Here is a 17,086-nt window from a genome sequence, read left to right as displayed (position 1 = left end):
TGTACCTTCGATCTTCCAGCATCTGCAGTTCCTTCTTGAACAACATGTTGTCTGTTGGCTGCCGGGCTCCATTTGGTGGGTGGTGGAGCGGGCACCCAGAGGTGACATGGTTGGCTGTCTTATCTCTTGTGGAAGACAGCGATGGTAAGAGGAGAAAAATGAAAATCAAACGACTCTTCAAATTCTTCTCAGTTTGCAAGTGATCTGAGATTGATTCCGTTGTACTAGCCAGCCCTTTATTGCTGATGTAAGGTTGTAATCCTGTTTTATTGAACAGATGTCAACTGTAATATTTGAGTCCCAGGTGTCATTTTTTGAGTAAAGCTTTTTATTGCTGGCGTTCCCAAAACCAATCCACACTTTGGCCCAAAGCCTCGTTGTTTCTTCAGCAACGTCTTCAAAGATGCACTTAAGTTTTGTTTTGTTTAGTTTAGAGATACAGCTTATCAGCATAAAGGCCCTTCAGCCCACCAAGTCCGCACCGACCAGCGATCCCCGTAGATTAATACTACCCCACACACATGAGGGACAATTTACATTTATACCAGGTCAATTAACCTACAAACCTGCACGTCTTTGGAGTGTGGGAGGAAACCGAAGCACTCTGAGAAAACCCACGCAGGTCACAGGGAAACCTGCAAACTCCGTACAGACAGCACTTGTAGTCAGGATCGAACCCGGGTCTCTGGCGCTGTAAGGCAGCAGCACTACCGCTCATTCACCGAGGGCTGATCTTTGACCTTAACGGCACAGTGGCACAGCGGTAGAGTTGCTGCCTCACAGCGCCAGAGACCCAGGTTCGATCCTGACTACGGGCGCTGTCTGTATGGTTTGTACGTTCTCCCCATGACTGCGTGGGTTTTCTCCGGGTGCTCCGGTTTCCTCCCACACGCCAAAGACGTACAGGTTTGTAGGTTAATTGGCTTTGGTAAAATTGTAAATTGTCCCCAGTGTGTGTAGGATAGTGCTCGTGTGCGGGCTGATCGCGGGGCGGCGCGGACTCGGTGGGCCGAAGGGCCTGTTTCCGCGCTGTATCTCTGAACTAAAACTAAAGTAACACAACCCTACTGCACATCCCATATCACTCAGTTCTCTTTATTTTCAAAAATAGTATCAACCCCCTTGCCTGCCTCCGTATAACGTTATATAACACATAGCATTAATCCCAGCAACACAAGGTAAGATGTGCAGAGTAGCATCATAGATAGACATAGATGGTCTCGACACAAAACATCACCCGCTCCTTCTCTCCATAGGTGCTGCTGCACCCGCTGAGTTTCTCCAGCACTTTTGTCTACCCTAGATAGACACAAAATGCTGGAGTAGCTCAGCGGGACAGGCAGCATCTGTGGAGAGAAGGACTGGGTGACGTTTTGTGTCGAGACACTTTGTGGGCACCAATTGCGATCCCGCTCACTATTCTTCACCTCCTTTTCCGACTAACCTGCCCTTCATTGTAATGAGGACAGTTGTTGCATTGTGCAAGACCCTGTCTATGTTTACCAGTTGACCTGCAGGTGCTGGAAAATCGAAGGTAGACAAAAGTGCTGGAGAAACTCAGCGGGTCAGGCAGCATCTGTGGAGAACATGGATAGGTGACGTTTCACAGAGTGCTGGAGTAACCAGGCGGGTCAGGCAGCATCTGTGGAGAACATGGATAGGTGACGTTTCACAGAGTGCTGGAGTAACTCAGCGGGTCAGGCAGCATCTGTGGAGAACACGGATAGGTGACGTTTCGGGGCTGGACCCTTCTTCACCTATCCGCCTTAAACAAAGAACTGTTTTCGGTGGCACGGTGGTGCAGCGGTAGAGTTGCTGCCTTACAGCGCTTGCAGCGCCAGAGACCCGTGTTCGATCCTGACTACGGGCGCTGTCTGTACGGAGTTTGCACGTTCTCCCCGTGACCGTGGGCGTTTTCTTCGAGATCTTCGGTTTCCTCCCACACTCCAAAGACGTACAGGTTTGTAGATTAATTGGCTCGGTATAAATGTAAATTGTCCCGTGTGTCTGTAGGATAGTGCTAGTGTGTGGGGATCACTGGTCGGCGCGGACTCGATGGGCCGAAGGGCCTGTTTCCACGCTGTATCTCTAACACTAAAAAAGTAAACTGCAGGTGCTGGTTAATACACAAAAGGACACAAAGTGCTGGAGTAACTCAGCGGGTCAGGCAGCATCTCTGGAGAACATGGATCAGTGACGCTTCGGGTCGAGATCTGAAGTCTGAAGAAGGTTCTCGAGTCGAAACGTCACCTATCCATGTTCTCCACAGATGCTGCCTGACCCGCTGAGTTACTCCAGCACTCTGTGAAACGTCACCTATCCATGTTCTCCACAGATGCTGCCTGACCCGCTGAGTTATGGTGCATCAGCATCTGTGGAGCTAAGGAAATAGGCAACGTTTCGGGCCGAAACCCTTCTGGAAATAGGCAACGTTTCGGGCTGAAACCCGGAAGGGTTTCGGCCCGAAACGTTGCCTATTTCCTTAGCTCCATAGATGCTGCTGCACCCGCTGAGTTACTCCAGCACTCTGTGAAACGTCACCTATCCATGTTCTCCACAGATGCTGCCTGACCCACTGAGTTACTCCAGCATTTTGTGTTCCTTTTGTCTGCCTCAGTTTGTGTTGTCAATGTTTTACCTTGGTTCGCTATGACAGCTCGTTATAAGCCGCACATCCTCAGAGCAGCGGGAACTTCATTATCAGCGGAGAACTGGCATTTTGATTCCGAGATGGCACATCCATAGCAAACCTGTCGGAGCCCGCAGACAATCTACATCCTGGGAAAATCGAGACAGCACTAAGCTGCTAGAGACTTTGAACTCGATCTACCATTGAAGTAGGGATTTTCACCAAAGCCCCATATTCTGTGAAGGAACGGGCTTTGAAGTCGTCTCTGATTCGCAATTCATAAGTCCCGCTGAGTCCAGTACAACGTTGGTCACGGTTCCACCACTGATCCAATGCCGGGGCCTCTCTCACTACCTCAATGTGTCGTAACTCAACTAACAGATCAACTCAAAGTGCTGGAGTGACTCAGTGGGACCGGCAGTATCTCTGGAGGAAAGGAATAGGTGACGTTTCGGGTTGAGACCCCTCTTCAGACTGATGTAGGGTGGGAGGGTAGGGCCCCCCTCCCCTCCACTCCCCTCCCCCCCCCCCCTCATCACCCCACATCAGTCTGAAGAAGGGTCTCAACCTGAAACGTCACCTATTCCTTCGCTCCATAGATGCTGCCTCACCCGCTGAGTTTCTCCAGCATTTTTGTCTACCTTCGACTTTTCCAGCATCTGCAGTTCCTTCGTAAACACAAAGTGCCGGAGTACCTCAGTGGGTCAGGCAGCATCTCTGGAGGAAAGGATTGGAGGCGGTGTTTCGGGTCGAGACCCATCTTCAGACAGAGAGTCAGGGCAAAGGGAGAATGAGAGATATCGACTGTACTTTTAGGAGAAATGAATGGAGAGCAGGAGTGTGGGAGAGGAATCACAGATGGGGGAGCAGCGAGAGGGAGAGTATTGCAGAACTCTCGTCAGAGAGAGAGAGCAGGAGAACCTCTTCAAAGTGGGCTTACCCTGAGGAGATTCGGCAGTGGAGCAGACGAAATGTGTGGGAAGGAACTGCAGATGCTGGTTTAAACCGAAGACAGATGCAAACGGCTGGAGTAACTCAGACTGGCTCTGAATGGTGGGGGTCTGTAGGCTGGTGGACTAATCACACTGATGTCCAATTTGTTGGGAGACCCATCCAAGCCTGGAGCTGAAGGAGGCACAAGAATGAGAATTCCACAGATTCACAACTCTCTGGGTGAAAGGGTTTTTCCTCATCTCAGTCCTAAATGGCCTTACCCCTTATTCTTAAACTGTGAACCCCCTGGTTCTGGACTCCCCCAACATCGGGGACATTTTTCCTGCATCTAGCCTATACAATTCTTAAGGGATTGGACATGTTTTCATAAAATAACTTGCGATGAGAGGCTCCAATCTGATACTTTTGGAAATAATAAAGTTGGCATCTTTCTGTTAGGTCCTCGCACAGAGCAACTGGAAAGATTACAGCTCACTTGGAAACTTTAATGATGAAAGCATCTTTTAGTTCCACCTCCGACACATATTCGGCTGCCACTGTTCTCCTCTGGGAGGCAACAGGTGATTAGTGAGTTTAACAATTCCAGTCAATCTAAGGTGACGGTAAAGACCTCCCACGAAGCAGTGAGTCACCAGAGGGTTTTACATAACTTATCACAGTCTAAACTAATGGCAGCTCTCGCTGAAGGTCACAGGCGGAGAGCGGAGAAAACAGGAAGGTGGATCGTGTCACGTGGAGTTAGAATTGATGTGGAAGAAAGTGGCCAACAAGCTTGCCCAGAGTCTCTTGACTGGTGGAGTAGACTTAGAAACATAGAAAATAGGTGCAGGAGTAGGCCATTCGGCCCTTCGAGCCAGCACCGCCATTCAATATGAATATTCAATAGGAAATAGGGCCGAAACCCAAAGGAAATAGGCAACGTTTCGGGCCGAAACCCAAAGGAAATAGGCAACGTTTCGGGCCGAAACCCTGAAGGAAATAGGCAACGTTGCCTATTTCCTTCGCTCCATAGATGCTGCCGCACCCGCTGAGTTTCTCCAGCACTTTTGTCTACATGGATAGGACAGGTTTGGAGGGATATGGACCAAGCGCAAGCAGGTGGGACTAGTGTAGCTGGGACATGTTGGCCGGTGTGGGCAAGGTGGGCTGAAGGGCCTGTTTCCACACTGTATCACTCTATGACTGTATAAACATTTAAATGCACTGACAAGGTGGTGAATCTGTGGAATTCATTGCCACAGACGGCTGTGGAGGCCAAGCCAATGGATATTTTTAAAGGAGAGATAGATAGATTATTGATTAGTACGGGTGTTGGAGGTTATGGGGAGAAGGCAGGAGAATAGGGTTAGGAGGGAGAGATAGATCAGCCATGGATGACTGGCGTAGACTTGATGGGCCGAATGGCCTAATTCTGCTCCTATTCCTTAGAACAGTATTTTGAAGGTGGAGCCACACCCACTTTATGAAAAACACTTATAGGGCAATGGTGATGAGATGAATAAGCATTTTAGTTTAGAAATGGTTTAGAGATACAGCATGGATACTGAGTCTTCAGCCCACCGAGTCCACACCAACTAGCAATCATGCCATACACTAGCACTATCCTACACACAAGGGACAATTTACAATTTTACTGAATCAATTAACCTACAAACCTCTACATAGGTCATAAGGAAGAGGAGTAGAATTAGGCCATTCGGCCCATTGTCAATCTCTCCCTCTCTCTTCTCTCTGACTTCCATAGACTCGATGGGCCGAATGGCCTAATTCTACTGCTGTTTCTTATGACCTATGTACAGGTTTGTAGGTTAATTGGCTTCAGCAAGTAAATGACCCCATGGACGTCCCTGGCCCGAATGCAGTGGACAACCCTCAACCGCTTGAGGACGGGCGTCGGACGCTATGGAGTAGCGATGAAGAGGTGGGGCCTCGTGGACAGCGAGCACCTCCTGCGAGTGTGGGGGCCCAACACAGACAGTGGAGCACATCGTCACCGGCCACCCAATGGTGAACGAGGTCTGATTAACCTGAATGATGACATGTTGGCCGGGCTCGCCTCAACGGAGCTGCGGGTCTAAAAGACACACGGCAGAAGTAGAAGAAGCAAGTGTAGGACATGGCAGAGAAACATAGAAAATAGGTGCAGGAGTAGGCCATTCGGCCCTTCGAGCCTGCACTGCCATTCCATATGATCATGGCTGACATTGCAGAGAAGTGTAGGAATGCTACACTTCCTCATTCCCCTTGCGTGAAGCAAGCTGAGAGTAGGCAGCTTCTCACACACGATGTTTGGACAATATCTCTAGGTGGATCTGGCTTCTCGCCACCACTTCACTCATTTTGTACGTAAGACCAAAGTAACATCACCTGAGACAGCCCATCACATAAACTCTGGAATGACAGCTGATCATATTATTTTCTTTAATGCTGTTAAATTAATGATTGGGTCTCTCATCAACTCTTTATCCTGTTCATTAAATGTCACTTTGTTCTATCGGGGCCTTGACCTGAATTCCAGCGTGGAGCCTGTCATACCCGAACACACAGGGTCAGGTGAAGCACGGTGGAGTTGTTGCCTCACAGCGCCAGAGACCCGGGTTCAATCCCGGCTACGGGTGCTGTCTGTATATTCTCCAGGTGCTCTTGTTTCCTCCCACATCCTCAAAACGTGCAGGTTTGTTGACTAATTGACTTGGTAAAATTGTAAATTGTCCCTAGTGTGTGTGTGTGTAGGATAGTGTTAGTGCACGGGGATCGCTGGTCGTGCGGACTCTGTGGGCCGAAGGGCCTGTTTCAGCGCTGTCTCTCTAAACTAAACTAAACTAAACGCTGGTTAGATGCAGAGTAACGACCCATTTATTTATCTTTGGTGAAGAGATAACGCAGAGGCCCACTGCTGAATAGGCCAGTGTTCTTACTCAACTGAATATGGCAGCGGGTAGAGCTGCTGCCTCACAGCACCAGACGCCCTGTTTCGATCCTGACCTTGGGTGCTGTCTGTGTGGAGTTCGCACGTTCTCCCTGTGACCGTGTGGGTTTTCTCCGGGAGCTCCGGTTTCCCGACACAAACGTGAGGCTGCGTGGGTTAATTGGCGCTCTGTGAATTGCCCGCTAGTGTGTAGGGAGTGGACGCGAAAGCGGCAAAACGTAGAACTAGCGTGAACGGGCGATCGATGGCTGGCCTGGATTGGCTGGGCCGATGGGCCTGTTTCCAACGCTGTATCTTTTAATCAATTCAATCAATCAAAACAAATTAGTTGGACATTAATTTTGCCGCAGTTTTTCGTAGACAAAGGTTTGGACAAAGCGGTTGTTAGATGTGCCCACAATTTAGGGAGGATTTGATGGAATAATACAGGTTATTATGCGGTATTATAGCGAGCCACTATAACGCTGTGAATCATAAGTGATCTTTATTAAGTAATACAGAGAACCTCGCACACGTGACTGGGGCGAGTTCTCCCAGCATTCTGACCAAAGAACCTATAGCGGAGCAAGATAGTCCACTCCTGCTAAATGCAATGGGCTGACGTGTAGTACGCAACGGAACGGAACGTGGGCCTTTTTTTCATCCATTTCCGTAACCGGACCCGACCCGACTCGCAGTGTAATCAACGTTGCGGGGGAACAGTTTGTGTTAATAAATTAAAATTCTGAAATTGAGGAGAAGATTTTTACCAAATAACTTTTATTTTTACGAGGATGTTTCAGTAACCGGCTTCCGTCTACGCACTAGTATCTTTGCTCCGCTACGGGATCTTTGGTGGGGAGACGGAAGCCGGTTACGGAAATGGGGCCGAAAATTACCCATGAATCTGCCCATGACCGTACTATGTCTTTTTCGTCGAGTGGACTATCTTGCTCCGCTGTAGGATCTTCGGTTCTGACTATATACCGGGGCACACCCCTCAACCACGTGACCCTGCCAGCCCTCGACCCGAGGGTTCGCTCTGTAAATGGCTTAACCACCAGGTGGCGCCACAGTATAACGTCACTCCCGTTACCATCTGAACCCAAGATGGCTGAATCAGCAGATGCACGATTCTCAGCGGGTTGTTTTAGTTTTAGAAATACAGCATGGAAACAGGCCCTTCGGCCCACTGGGTCCATGCCAACCAGCGATCGCAATGTCAATAGACAATAGACAATAGGTGCAGGAGTAGACCATTCAGCCCTTCGAGCCAGCACCGCCATTCAATGTGATCATAGCTGATCATCCCCAATCAGTACCCCGTTCCTGCCTTCTCCCCATATCCCCTGACTCCGCTATTTTTAAGAGCCCTATCTAGCTCTCTCTTGAAAGCATCCAGAGAACCGGCCTCCACCGTCCTCTTTGAGGCAGAGAATTCCACAGACTCTCCACTCTCTGTGAGAAAAAGTTTTTCCTCGTCTCCGTTCTAAATGGCTTACTCCTTATTCTTAAACTGGTTCTGGACTCCCCCAACATCGGGAACATGTTTCCTGCCTCTAGCGTGTCCAAGCCCTTAACAATCTTATATGTTTCAATGAGATTACCTCTCATCCTTCTAAACTCCAGAGTGACACACTCGGGGCAAGTTACAGAAGTCCATTAACTATCCATTAACTCTTTGGAATGTGTGTGGAAACCAGAGCACCTGGAGGAAACCCACGTGGTCACAGAGAGAGCGTGCAAACTCTGCACAGGCAGCAGCCTTAGTCAGGATGGAACCTGGGTCTCTGGTGCCGTGAAGCAGCGGCACTATCCGCTGCGCCACCCACGTTGTATTAATGGATGAAGGCCAAAGATATTACTACGCGAGGCCACGGGTGGATTTGAACATAATCACATACACAAGTACACATAAACACACACACACACCGCACACAGCCCTAATCAGCAGCAGTCAAAACATGACCACTGAGAACACCATGTGCACAACGCATTCACTGTATTATTCAGATCAACATTTCCATTTCTGCTGACAGTGTAAGGATAGTTTCCAGGTGGAGGCAAGTCGCCGGTAATCACAATGCCGCATGTGCCTCTATATCTCTGTGCAATGGAATTGTTCCCTGCGTTCGCTCTTTAGCTTTGGGCCACGTATATCATCCTTCACTTCTGACGTACGTTTGAAGGTGGCGCAGCGGTAGAGTTGCCGCCTCACAGCACCAGAGACCCGGGTTGGATCTTGACCACAGGTGCTGTCTGTACGGAGTTTGCACGTTCTCGCCATGACCACGTGGGTTTTCCCCGGGTGCTTCGGTTTCCTCCCACACTCCAAAGGCGTGCAGGTTTGTAGGTTAATTGGCTTCGGTAAATTGCGAATTGCCCCTAGTGTGCGGGATAGTGCTAGTGTATGTGGGGGGGGGAATCGCTGGTCAGCGCAGACTCGGTGGGCTGAAGGGCCTGTTTCCATGCTGTATCTCTAAAGTAAACTAAACTAAAAACTGCTTTCCAATTTCAACTTAGTTTAGTTTAGTTTAGAGGTACGGCACAAAAAACAGGCTCTTCCACCCACCCAGTCCGTGCCGACCAGCGATCTCCCCTTCACACGAGTTCCATGTTATCCCACTTTCTCTCCACTCCCTACACACTAATAGGCAATTGACAGTGTCCAATCAACCTACAAAAACCACATGTGTGCGGGACGTGGGAGGAATCCGGAGCATCCGGACCAAATATCAGCAATATGTGTCGGAAGGAACTGCAGACGCTGGTTTAAATCGAAGGTAGACACAAAGTGCTGGAGTAACTCAGCGGGACAGGCAGCATCTCTGGAGAGAAGGAATGGGCGACGTTTCGGGTCGAGACCCTTCCTCAGATATCAAATAGCAGCATGAAGGTAGACAAAAATGCTGGAGAAACTCAGCGGGTGCAGCAGCATCTATGGAGCGAAGGAAATAGGCAACGTTTCGGGCCGAAACCCTTCTTCAGACTATGCACTATGAGCATAGCCTGAAGCCTATAGAATATCAGCACTATGTTCACCAAGGTCAGGTGCAATGTAGGTTTTATTCAGACCAAAGTTGGTTTACACTGGATTGTAGCCAAACAGTCTCAGGTCAGGGACAGAATGGGTCTGATGGAGAATGGCCTCCACTCTGCAACTGCAATGTCCTGCAGGGTGAGGCTCAGAATAACACCCAGCCCTCACTGCACAGAAGGGTCTCGACCCATTCCTTCTCTCCACAGATGCTGCCTGTCCTGCTGAGTTACACCAGCACTATTGTCAGTATCTACAGGAGTAATTTTGTGTTTTGTTCCTTTGAGAATGTAGTCATCCTGTGATTGTGAATCAGGCTATTGCCAAAGCAGTAACGAACCAACCTCATTTTTGATCAGCTGATAATATTGCCTTTTGAGGTAGGAAGTTGTGGTTTAAAAACCCACTGCAGTGCATAATTGAGCTGACTCATCACCGCTATGGTGAACGAGTGCCAGACTGTCAGAGTTGTTACTTATGTATTAAACTGTGGTTCGTCTGAAAATGACAAGCGGAGCAGTTTCCCAACTTTTGTTGGGAACAAAATGTCTGTTGTCTTTGTCATCATAAAACACCAGGCACTTCATCTCAGTGGTAGTTGGATAGTGACGGTGGACTCCTGAAACTGAACCTTTGTTCCCAGCTGAGAATTTTTTTTTTCACACAGAGAGTGGTGAATCTGTGGAATTCTCTGTCACAGAAAGTAGTTGAGGCCAGTTCATTGTCTATATTTAAGAGGGCGTTAGATGTGGCCCTTGTGGCTAAAGGGATCAGGGGGTATGGAGAGAAGGCAGGTGGTACGGGATACTGAGTTGGATGATCAGCCATGATCATATTGAATGGCGGTGCAGGCTCGAAGGGCCGAATGGCCTACTTCCTCACCTATCCGGTGAGGAAGAGCCGATCCTGGACTGACTGGACTCTGGTCCTGTACACGGGGGGGAAATGGAGGAGGACTGGCCAAATTTTTGTGCCTTCCACCACAGTGATGAATGCTGTGGTGGATGTTTGTGTTACAGTTTTATTGTGTGTTCTTTATTATTGTACTGCTGCTGACAACCCAAATTTCCACCAACCCTGGTTGTGTGGCAATAAATTATATCTATCTATCTATTTTCTATATTTCTATGGATAGAGTTTACCAGGTAGAAAAAGGATAAGAGTCCAAGGTTTTTTCTCTAAACCTCCATGAAATGATACAACATCCTCACTGACACGTCTCCTTAAAGACGCAGGGCGGCACGGTGGCGCATGTCTGTACGGGGTTTGTACGTTCTCCCCGTGAGTTTTCTCCGAGATCTCCCGTTTCCTCCCACAATCCAAAGACGTGCAGGTCATGCTTCCGTGCGGACAACTGATCACCGGTTCACAAAAGTAGGCAAAAGTGCTGGAGAAACTCAGCAGGTGCAGCAGCATCTATGGAGCGAAGGAAATAGGCAACGTTTCGGGCCGAAACCCGGAAGGGTTTCGGCCCGAAACTTTGCCTATTTCCAACGTTGCCTATCTCCTTCGCTCCATAGATGCTGCTGCACCCGCTGAGTTTCTCCAGCATTTTTGTGTACCTTTAGCTGTTATACTTTTTGTGTACCTTTAGCTGTTATACTTTCCATCAAATGTTTTTTTGGGCCAAAACCCAAAGGAAATAGGCAACGTTTCGGGTGTTGAAACCACCCACCTCACCTTTCCGTGGTTTCAACACCATCACTCTTGCAGGTAGATGGCCTTTGTACCTGTCCTCCAGGTGTGGTCTCAACCTGCCTGGGGTGATGTAACACCAGGTAGACGAAAGCGCTGGAGAAACTGAGAAACGTCGCCTATTTCCTTCGCTCCACATAAATGCTGCTGCACCTGCTGAGTTCCTCCAGCATTTTTGTCTACCTTCGATTTTCCAGCATCTGCAGTTCCTTCTTGATCACCAGTTCCCACTAGTTCCATGTTATGCCTCTTTCTCATCCACTCCCTACACACCAGGGGCAATTTTGCAGAGGGCCCAAATAACCGACAAACCCACCTGTTTTTTGAGATGTGGGGGGCAAATCCGGAGCACCCGGAGGAAACCCACACCTTCAGAGGGAGTACGTGCAAACTCCACACAGGATGGAACCCGGGCCTCTGGCGCTGTGGGGTAACCACTGCACAATTTATTTGAAGACTGTGTTGGGTGGTCTATGACACAATATGATTGTAGCTGGCATAGCCAGCCCTCACATCATCGGGCCCAGAGCTAGGATTCTCCAATTTCCCGCTGCCAGAAACCCAGCAAAAACACTAATTGCTTTTTACCACTGGTACGCGACCTCTCATTGTGTGATTGTGGCAACAAGGGACAACTTTGCAGTCGGTGCAGTGATGCTAATTAGCAGCAAACTGACTTATTACTCTTGGACAAATTATGAGTAATCCTCATCATGTTATTGATATTTTACAGCCATCAGTGCACATGTACTGCTGGGGCCCGTTTAGATATCCATGTGGAATTCGAGTACTCAAAAATGTTTGAAAGGGCGTAAATGCGTTTTGTTGTTGCAGTGAGGCAGGAGAAGTATTTCAGTTGGTAAACAAAAGTGCTGGAGAAACTCAGCGGGTGCAGCAGCATCTATGGAGCGAAGGAAATAGGCAACTTTTCGGGACGAAACCCAAATGGGTTTCGGCCCAAAACGTTGCCTATTTCCTATAGTGGAGATTGTTCAACTCTTTGCATGGAGCGAAGGAAATAGGCGAACGTTGCCTATTTCCTTCGCTCCATAGATGCTGCTGCACCCGCTGAGTTCCTCCAGCACTTTTCTCTACCTTCGATTTTCCAGCATCTGCAGTTCCTTCTTAAACACAAGGTATTTCAGCTCATGCCCGGAGGCAGTGCGTATAAAAAGTCACTTCTGTGCAGTAGTGGAGCTGAAACGATGCTGTCTTTTTGAGCTGGTTCTCTCCAAAATCATTCAATGACGCTATTTCTGAACAGCAAGGATATTATGGCCAGCAGGGTGGCGCGGTGGGTAGAGTTGCTGTCTCACAGCGCCAGTCACCCGGGTTCCATCCTGACTACGGGCGCTGTCTGTACGGAGTTTGTACGTTCTCCCCATATTCTTGCTAATGAGGGAGTGCAGCGTAAGTTTACAAGGTTAATTCCCGGGATGGCGGGACTGTCATATGCTGAGAGAATGGAGCAGCTGGGCTTGTACACTCTGGAGTTTAGAAGGACGAGAGGGCATCTCATTGAAACGTATAAGATTGTTAAGGGCTTGGACACACTAGAGGCAGGAAACATGTTCCCGATGTTGGGGGAGTCCCAAACCAAGGGCCACAGTTTAAGAATAAGGAGTAAGCCATTTAGAACGGAGACGAGGAAACGCTTTTTCTCACAGAGAGTGGTGAGTCTGTGGAATTCTCTGCCTCAGAGGGCGGTGGAGGCAGGTTCTCTGGATGCTTTCAAGAGAGAGTTGGATAGGGCTCTTAAAAATAGGAGAGCCAGGGGATATGGGGAGAAGGCAGGGACGGGGTACTGATTGGGGATGATCAGCCATGATCACATTGAATGGCGGTGCTGGCTCGAAGGGCCGAATGGCCTACTCCTGCACCTATTGTCTATTGTGACCTGCGTGGGTTTTCTCCGAGATCTTCATTTTCCTTCCACACTCCAAAGACGCGCAGGTTTGTAGGTTAATTGGCTTGGTGTAATTGTAAAATTGTCCCTGGTGTGTGTAGGATAGTGTTAGTGTGCGGGGATCGCTGGTCGGGGCGAACTCAGTGGGCCGAAGGGCCTGTTTCCACGCTGTATCTCAAAACTAAACGGAACTAATATTCATGCCCCTGCCAAGGTGACGGGGAGGTGGGGAGCAGCAACCTGGTCATTTTCCCTTGCGGTTTATGAAAACTTGCTCTGCACAAATTGGCCGTGGAGTTGCATATTTCACAATATGCCTGCCACTTTTTGACAGCATTCCAGGTGCAGTAAAGCACCCTCACACTCCACGAGATTAACAAAGGTCCAATAAAAAAGCAAGATCTTTGCACTGGCCCTCGACGCCCAATTCCGGGATTCAGGTGTCAGCAGGCAACTTCTCAACATCAAAGTCCTGAGTCAGCACTACTGCCTTCACAACACAGCCAGCCACTTATCCAAATGTAAACCAGACCCAACATAATGGCAGCTTCACCCCTGGAGTTTAAAGAACTGCAGCTACCTCACTAACTCTGTCTTTTTTTTATATTTCAAAAATGAACTATTTGTAATAAAATAATATACAAAGCAAAAAACCGTGCAAAACTCTTGGTGCAGTCTTAGTGTTTGTACATTCAATATCGCGGGTGTTATATCTTACACATAGCAGCATTGCCACTCATGGGATGAGGAGATTGGTTTAGTTTTTTTGTCACCTGCGTGGAAAGACTATATGATTACAATCCAGCCGCCTAAAGTGTACAGATACTCGATAATGGGAATAACGTTTAATGCATGATAAAGTCCAACAAAGTTCAATTAAAGATAGTACAGAGAGTCTCCAATGAGGTAGATAGTAGTTCAGGACTGTTCTAGCTACCTCATTAAAGACACTTGGGCTATCTTTGTAGTAATAAATTGTGTAAACAGGCCATTCGGCCCGTCTTGCCTATGCTGACCAACATGTCCCATCTACACTAGTCTCACCTAAATATCCCTCTAAACCTGTCCTATCCATGGACCTGTCTGTATCTTAAATGTTGTGATAGTCCCAGCCTCAACTACCTCCTCTGGCAGCTCGTTCCGTACATCCACCACTCTTTGTGTAAAGAAGTTACCCCTCGGGTTCCTATTAAATCTTTCCTCTCCCCTCCCCTCCCCTCACCTTAAACTTATGAACTATAATGGGACTTTAAATATATCCCTTCCCTTTGAGGGGATGCCTTAATGTTCAGCAGCAGGACTGGGACTGCCCATGTAGGGAAGAGGTCTCTGGTTTAATAATACCTGCAAGGTGCAGGAAGGAACTGTAGATGATGGTTTACACTGAAGACAGACACAAATTGCTGGAGTAACTCAACGGGTCAGGCAGCATCCCTGGAGGGAAGGAACAGGTGGCATTTTAGGTTGACACCTTTCTTCAGCGTGAGAGTCGGGAGAGGGAGACACAAAGATATGGAAGGATAAGGTGTGAAAATGAGAGATCAAAGGAGACGAACTAACAATGATCTGAAGATAAGACACAAAAAGCTGGAGTAACTCAGCAGGACAGGCAGCATCCCTGGAGAGAAGGAAGGGATGACGTTTCGTGTCGAGACCCTTCTTCAGACTGAAGAACAATGTTTTCCTTGACCTTTGTTCCCTTTGATCTCTCGTTTTCACACCTTATCTCTGTCTCCCTCTCCCCTGACTCCGTCTGAAGAAGAGTCTCGACCTAAAACATCACCCATTCCTTCTCTCCAGAGATGCTGCCTGTCCCGCTGAGTTACTCCAGCATCTTGTGTCTGTCTTCAGTTTAAACCAGCATCTGCAGTTCTCTTCTTACACAGGTTGACTTAATGTTCAGCAGCAGAGAGTGAGAGTGGGGCTGTCATTGTGGGTGAGAAGTGTGTCAGAAGGAACTGCAGATAGATAGATAGATGCTGGTTTAAACTGAAGATAGACACAAATAAAGCTGGAGCTAGTGTGGGGTGAGAAGCCTGGTTAGACTATACCTGCAAGGTGATGGGTTGAGAAAGAAACCTGGATAGACTATACCTGCAAGGTGTTCAAAAGGGAACTGCAGATGCTGGAATATCGAAGGTACACAAAATTGCTGGGGAAAGGTGCATATACCTGCAAGGTGATGGGTGAGCTGCCAGGAACAAAGAGGACATACACACACACACACACACAGGCTGTGGGATGGGATTAGAGTCCAGCACAGCCTCCTCTCCTCTCCTCTCCCTCCCCGCCTGGCTGTGGCTCAGGTGGAGCTGAGGCCGGGGAGGAGCTGCGGGCGGGGACACGGAGAGAGAGGAGCTCCCTCCCCTCACACACACACACACACAGGGGCCTGGCGCCGCCATGAAGTCCGACAGGGAGGACGGTGAGTGCTGGTGGAGGCGGGGAGAGAGGGAAGGGAAGATAGAGAGGGAGAGAGAGGGGGAAGGAGGGGATGGGGAAGGAGGAGAGGGAAGGAGGGAGGGAGAGAGTGAGAGAGAGATAAGGCGAGAGAAGGAGAAAGGGGGGAGAAGGAGAGAGAAGGAGAGAGTGAAGGAGAGAGGGGGAGAGAGGAAAGGAGAGAGAATGAGAGAGGGAAGGAGGGAGAGAGGAGAGTGAAGGAAGGGGAGAGAGAGAAGGAGGGGAGAGAGGGAAGGAGAAAGGAGAGAAGAGAGAGGGAAGGAGAGAGAGAGAGAGAGAGAGAGAGGGAAGGAGAGAGGGAAGGAGAGAGGGAAGGAGAGAGAGAATGGGAAGGAGAGAGAAGGAGAGAGAGAATGGGAGAGGGGGAAGGAGAGAGAGAGGAGAGTGAGGGGAGTAAAGGAAGGGGAGAGAGGGAAGGAGAAAGGAGGGAGGAGAGGGGGAAGGAGCAAGGAGAGAGAGAAAGGAGGGAAGGAAGGGGAGAGAGAGAGAGGGAAGGAGAAAGGAGAGGGGGAGGAGAGTGTGTGAGTGGGGCCTGTGTGTCCGGGCCCGGGGGGGAGGAGGAGCAGCGATGCAGGCGGCCAGGGAGGACAGTGAGTGCGGGTCGGTGTCGGTGTCGGTGTCGGTGTCGGTGTCGGTGCTGGGGCCGGGGCGGGGAGAGGGGCGACGGTCCCCGCTGGGGAAGGGCCCGTGTGTTCCCGGGGCTGCAGGTGGAGACCGCGGGCTGGGGTAGTGCCGGTGCCGGGGGGGAGAGGCCTGGGGCCGGGGCTGCAGGTGGACCCGAGGCCCGGGCGGGAGCGGCCTACACCTGGGGACCGGACCTGCCTCCGCCGCGGCCTCGCGTCGCCCCGGTGCCGCCGCCGGCCCGCTCTCCCCCGGCCCCGCATCCCGCCCGGCACCGGCACTGGCACCGCGGCCACTCCACCCCTCTACTATACTACCCCTACATCTGCCACTCCACCCCATTACTATCCCTCTGGATCACGGCCATTCTGCCCCTCTACCATTCCCTAGATAGGCCACTCCACCCCTCTACTCAATTCTACCACCTCCTGGATCGGCCACTCCACCTCTACTATACTATCCCTCTGTATCACGGCCATTCTGCCCCTCTACCATCACCTGGATCAGCCACTCCACCCCACTACACTAACTACCTCCTTGGATCTTTGGCATTCCGCCCCTCTCTACTAACCTCCCTACATCTCTACCACTCCACCCCTCTACTTACTACCTACCCCCTGGATCGCGCCTGTCCCGTCCCATCTGCTCACCTTGCCTCCACCTCTCACAGTTCTCCACCTCTCACGCATAATTATTTCAATTAGTTTTATTTTCCATTTTCCTTTAGTCCCCCCGCAACCTTCTGGGGCGCAGAGTCCCAGATTCCCACCCCTTTTTGTGTGAGGACCTAATTCCTGACTTTAATTTTAAGCTCCTGACTTCTCTTCTGGTCTCCTGAGGAAATAGTATTGGCAATCTGATCAACTCCCCTAATCA

General features: G+C 49.6%; 1 protein-coding gene across 6 annotated transcripts in view; it reads left to right on the top strand.

Moving 5' to 3' along the window:
• Positions 1–17,086, top strand: part of kazn (kazrin, periplakin interacting protein) — a 165,773-nt gene that overhangs the window by 52,439 nt on the left and 96,248 nt on the right. The window contains exon 1 of one of the 6 annotated variants that reach the window (XM_033048424.1): positions 15,428–15,554. The exons of the other annotated variants lie outside the window; for them this stretch is intronic. Within the exon in view, the coding sequence (XP_032904315.1) occupies positions 15,533–15,554 (22 nt within the window). The 5' untranslated portion in view covers positions 15,428–15,532. Of the gene's footprint in view, positions 1–15,427; positions 15,555–17,086 lie in introns of those variants that run through there. 6 annotated transcript variants of the gene reach the window in all.

Source organism: Amblyraja radiata, chromosome 31, assembly GCF_010909765.2.
Source record: "Amblyraja radiata isolate CabotCenter1 chromosome 31, sAmbRad1.1.pri, whole genome shotgun sequence".
In the NCBI taxonomy this organism is placed as follows: Eukaryota; Metazoa; Chordata; class Chondrichthyes; order Rajiformes; family Rajidae; genus Amblyraja; species Amblyraja radiata.
The sequence above is the reverse complement of the archived record's forward strand: the minus strand, read 5'-3'. Positions and strand labels throughout refer to the sequence as shown.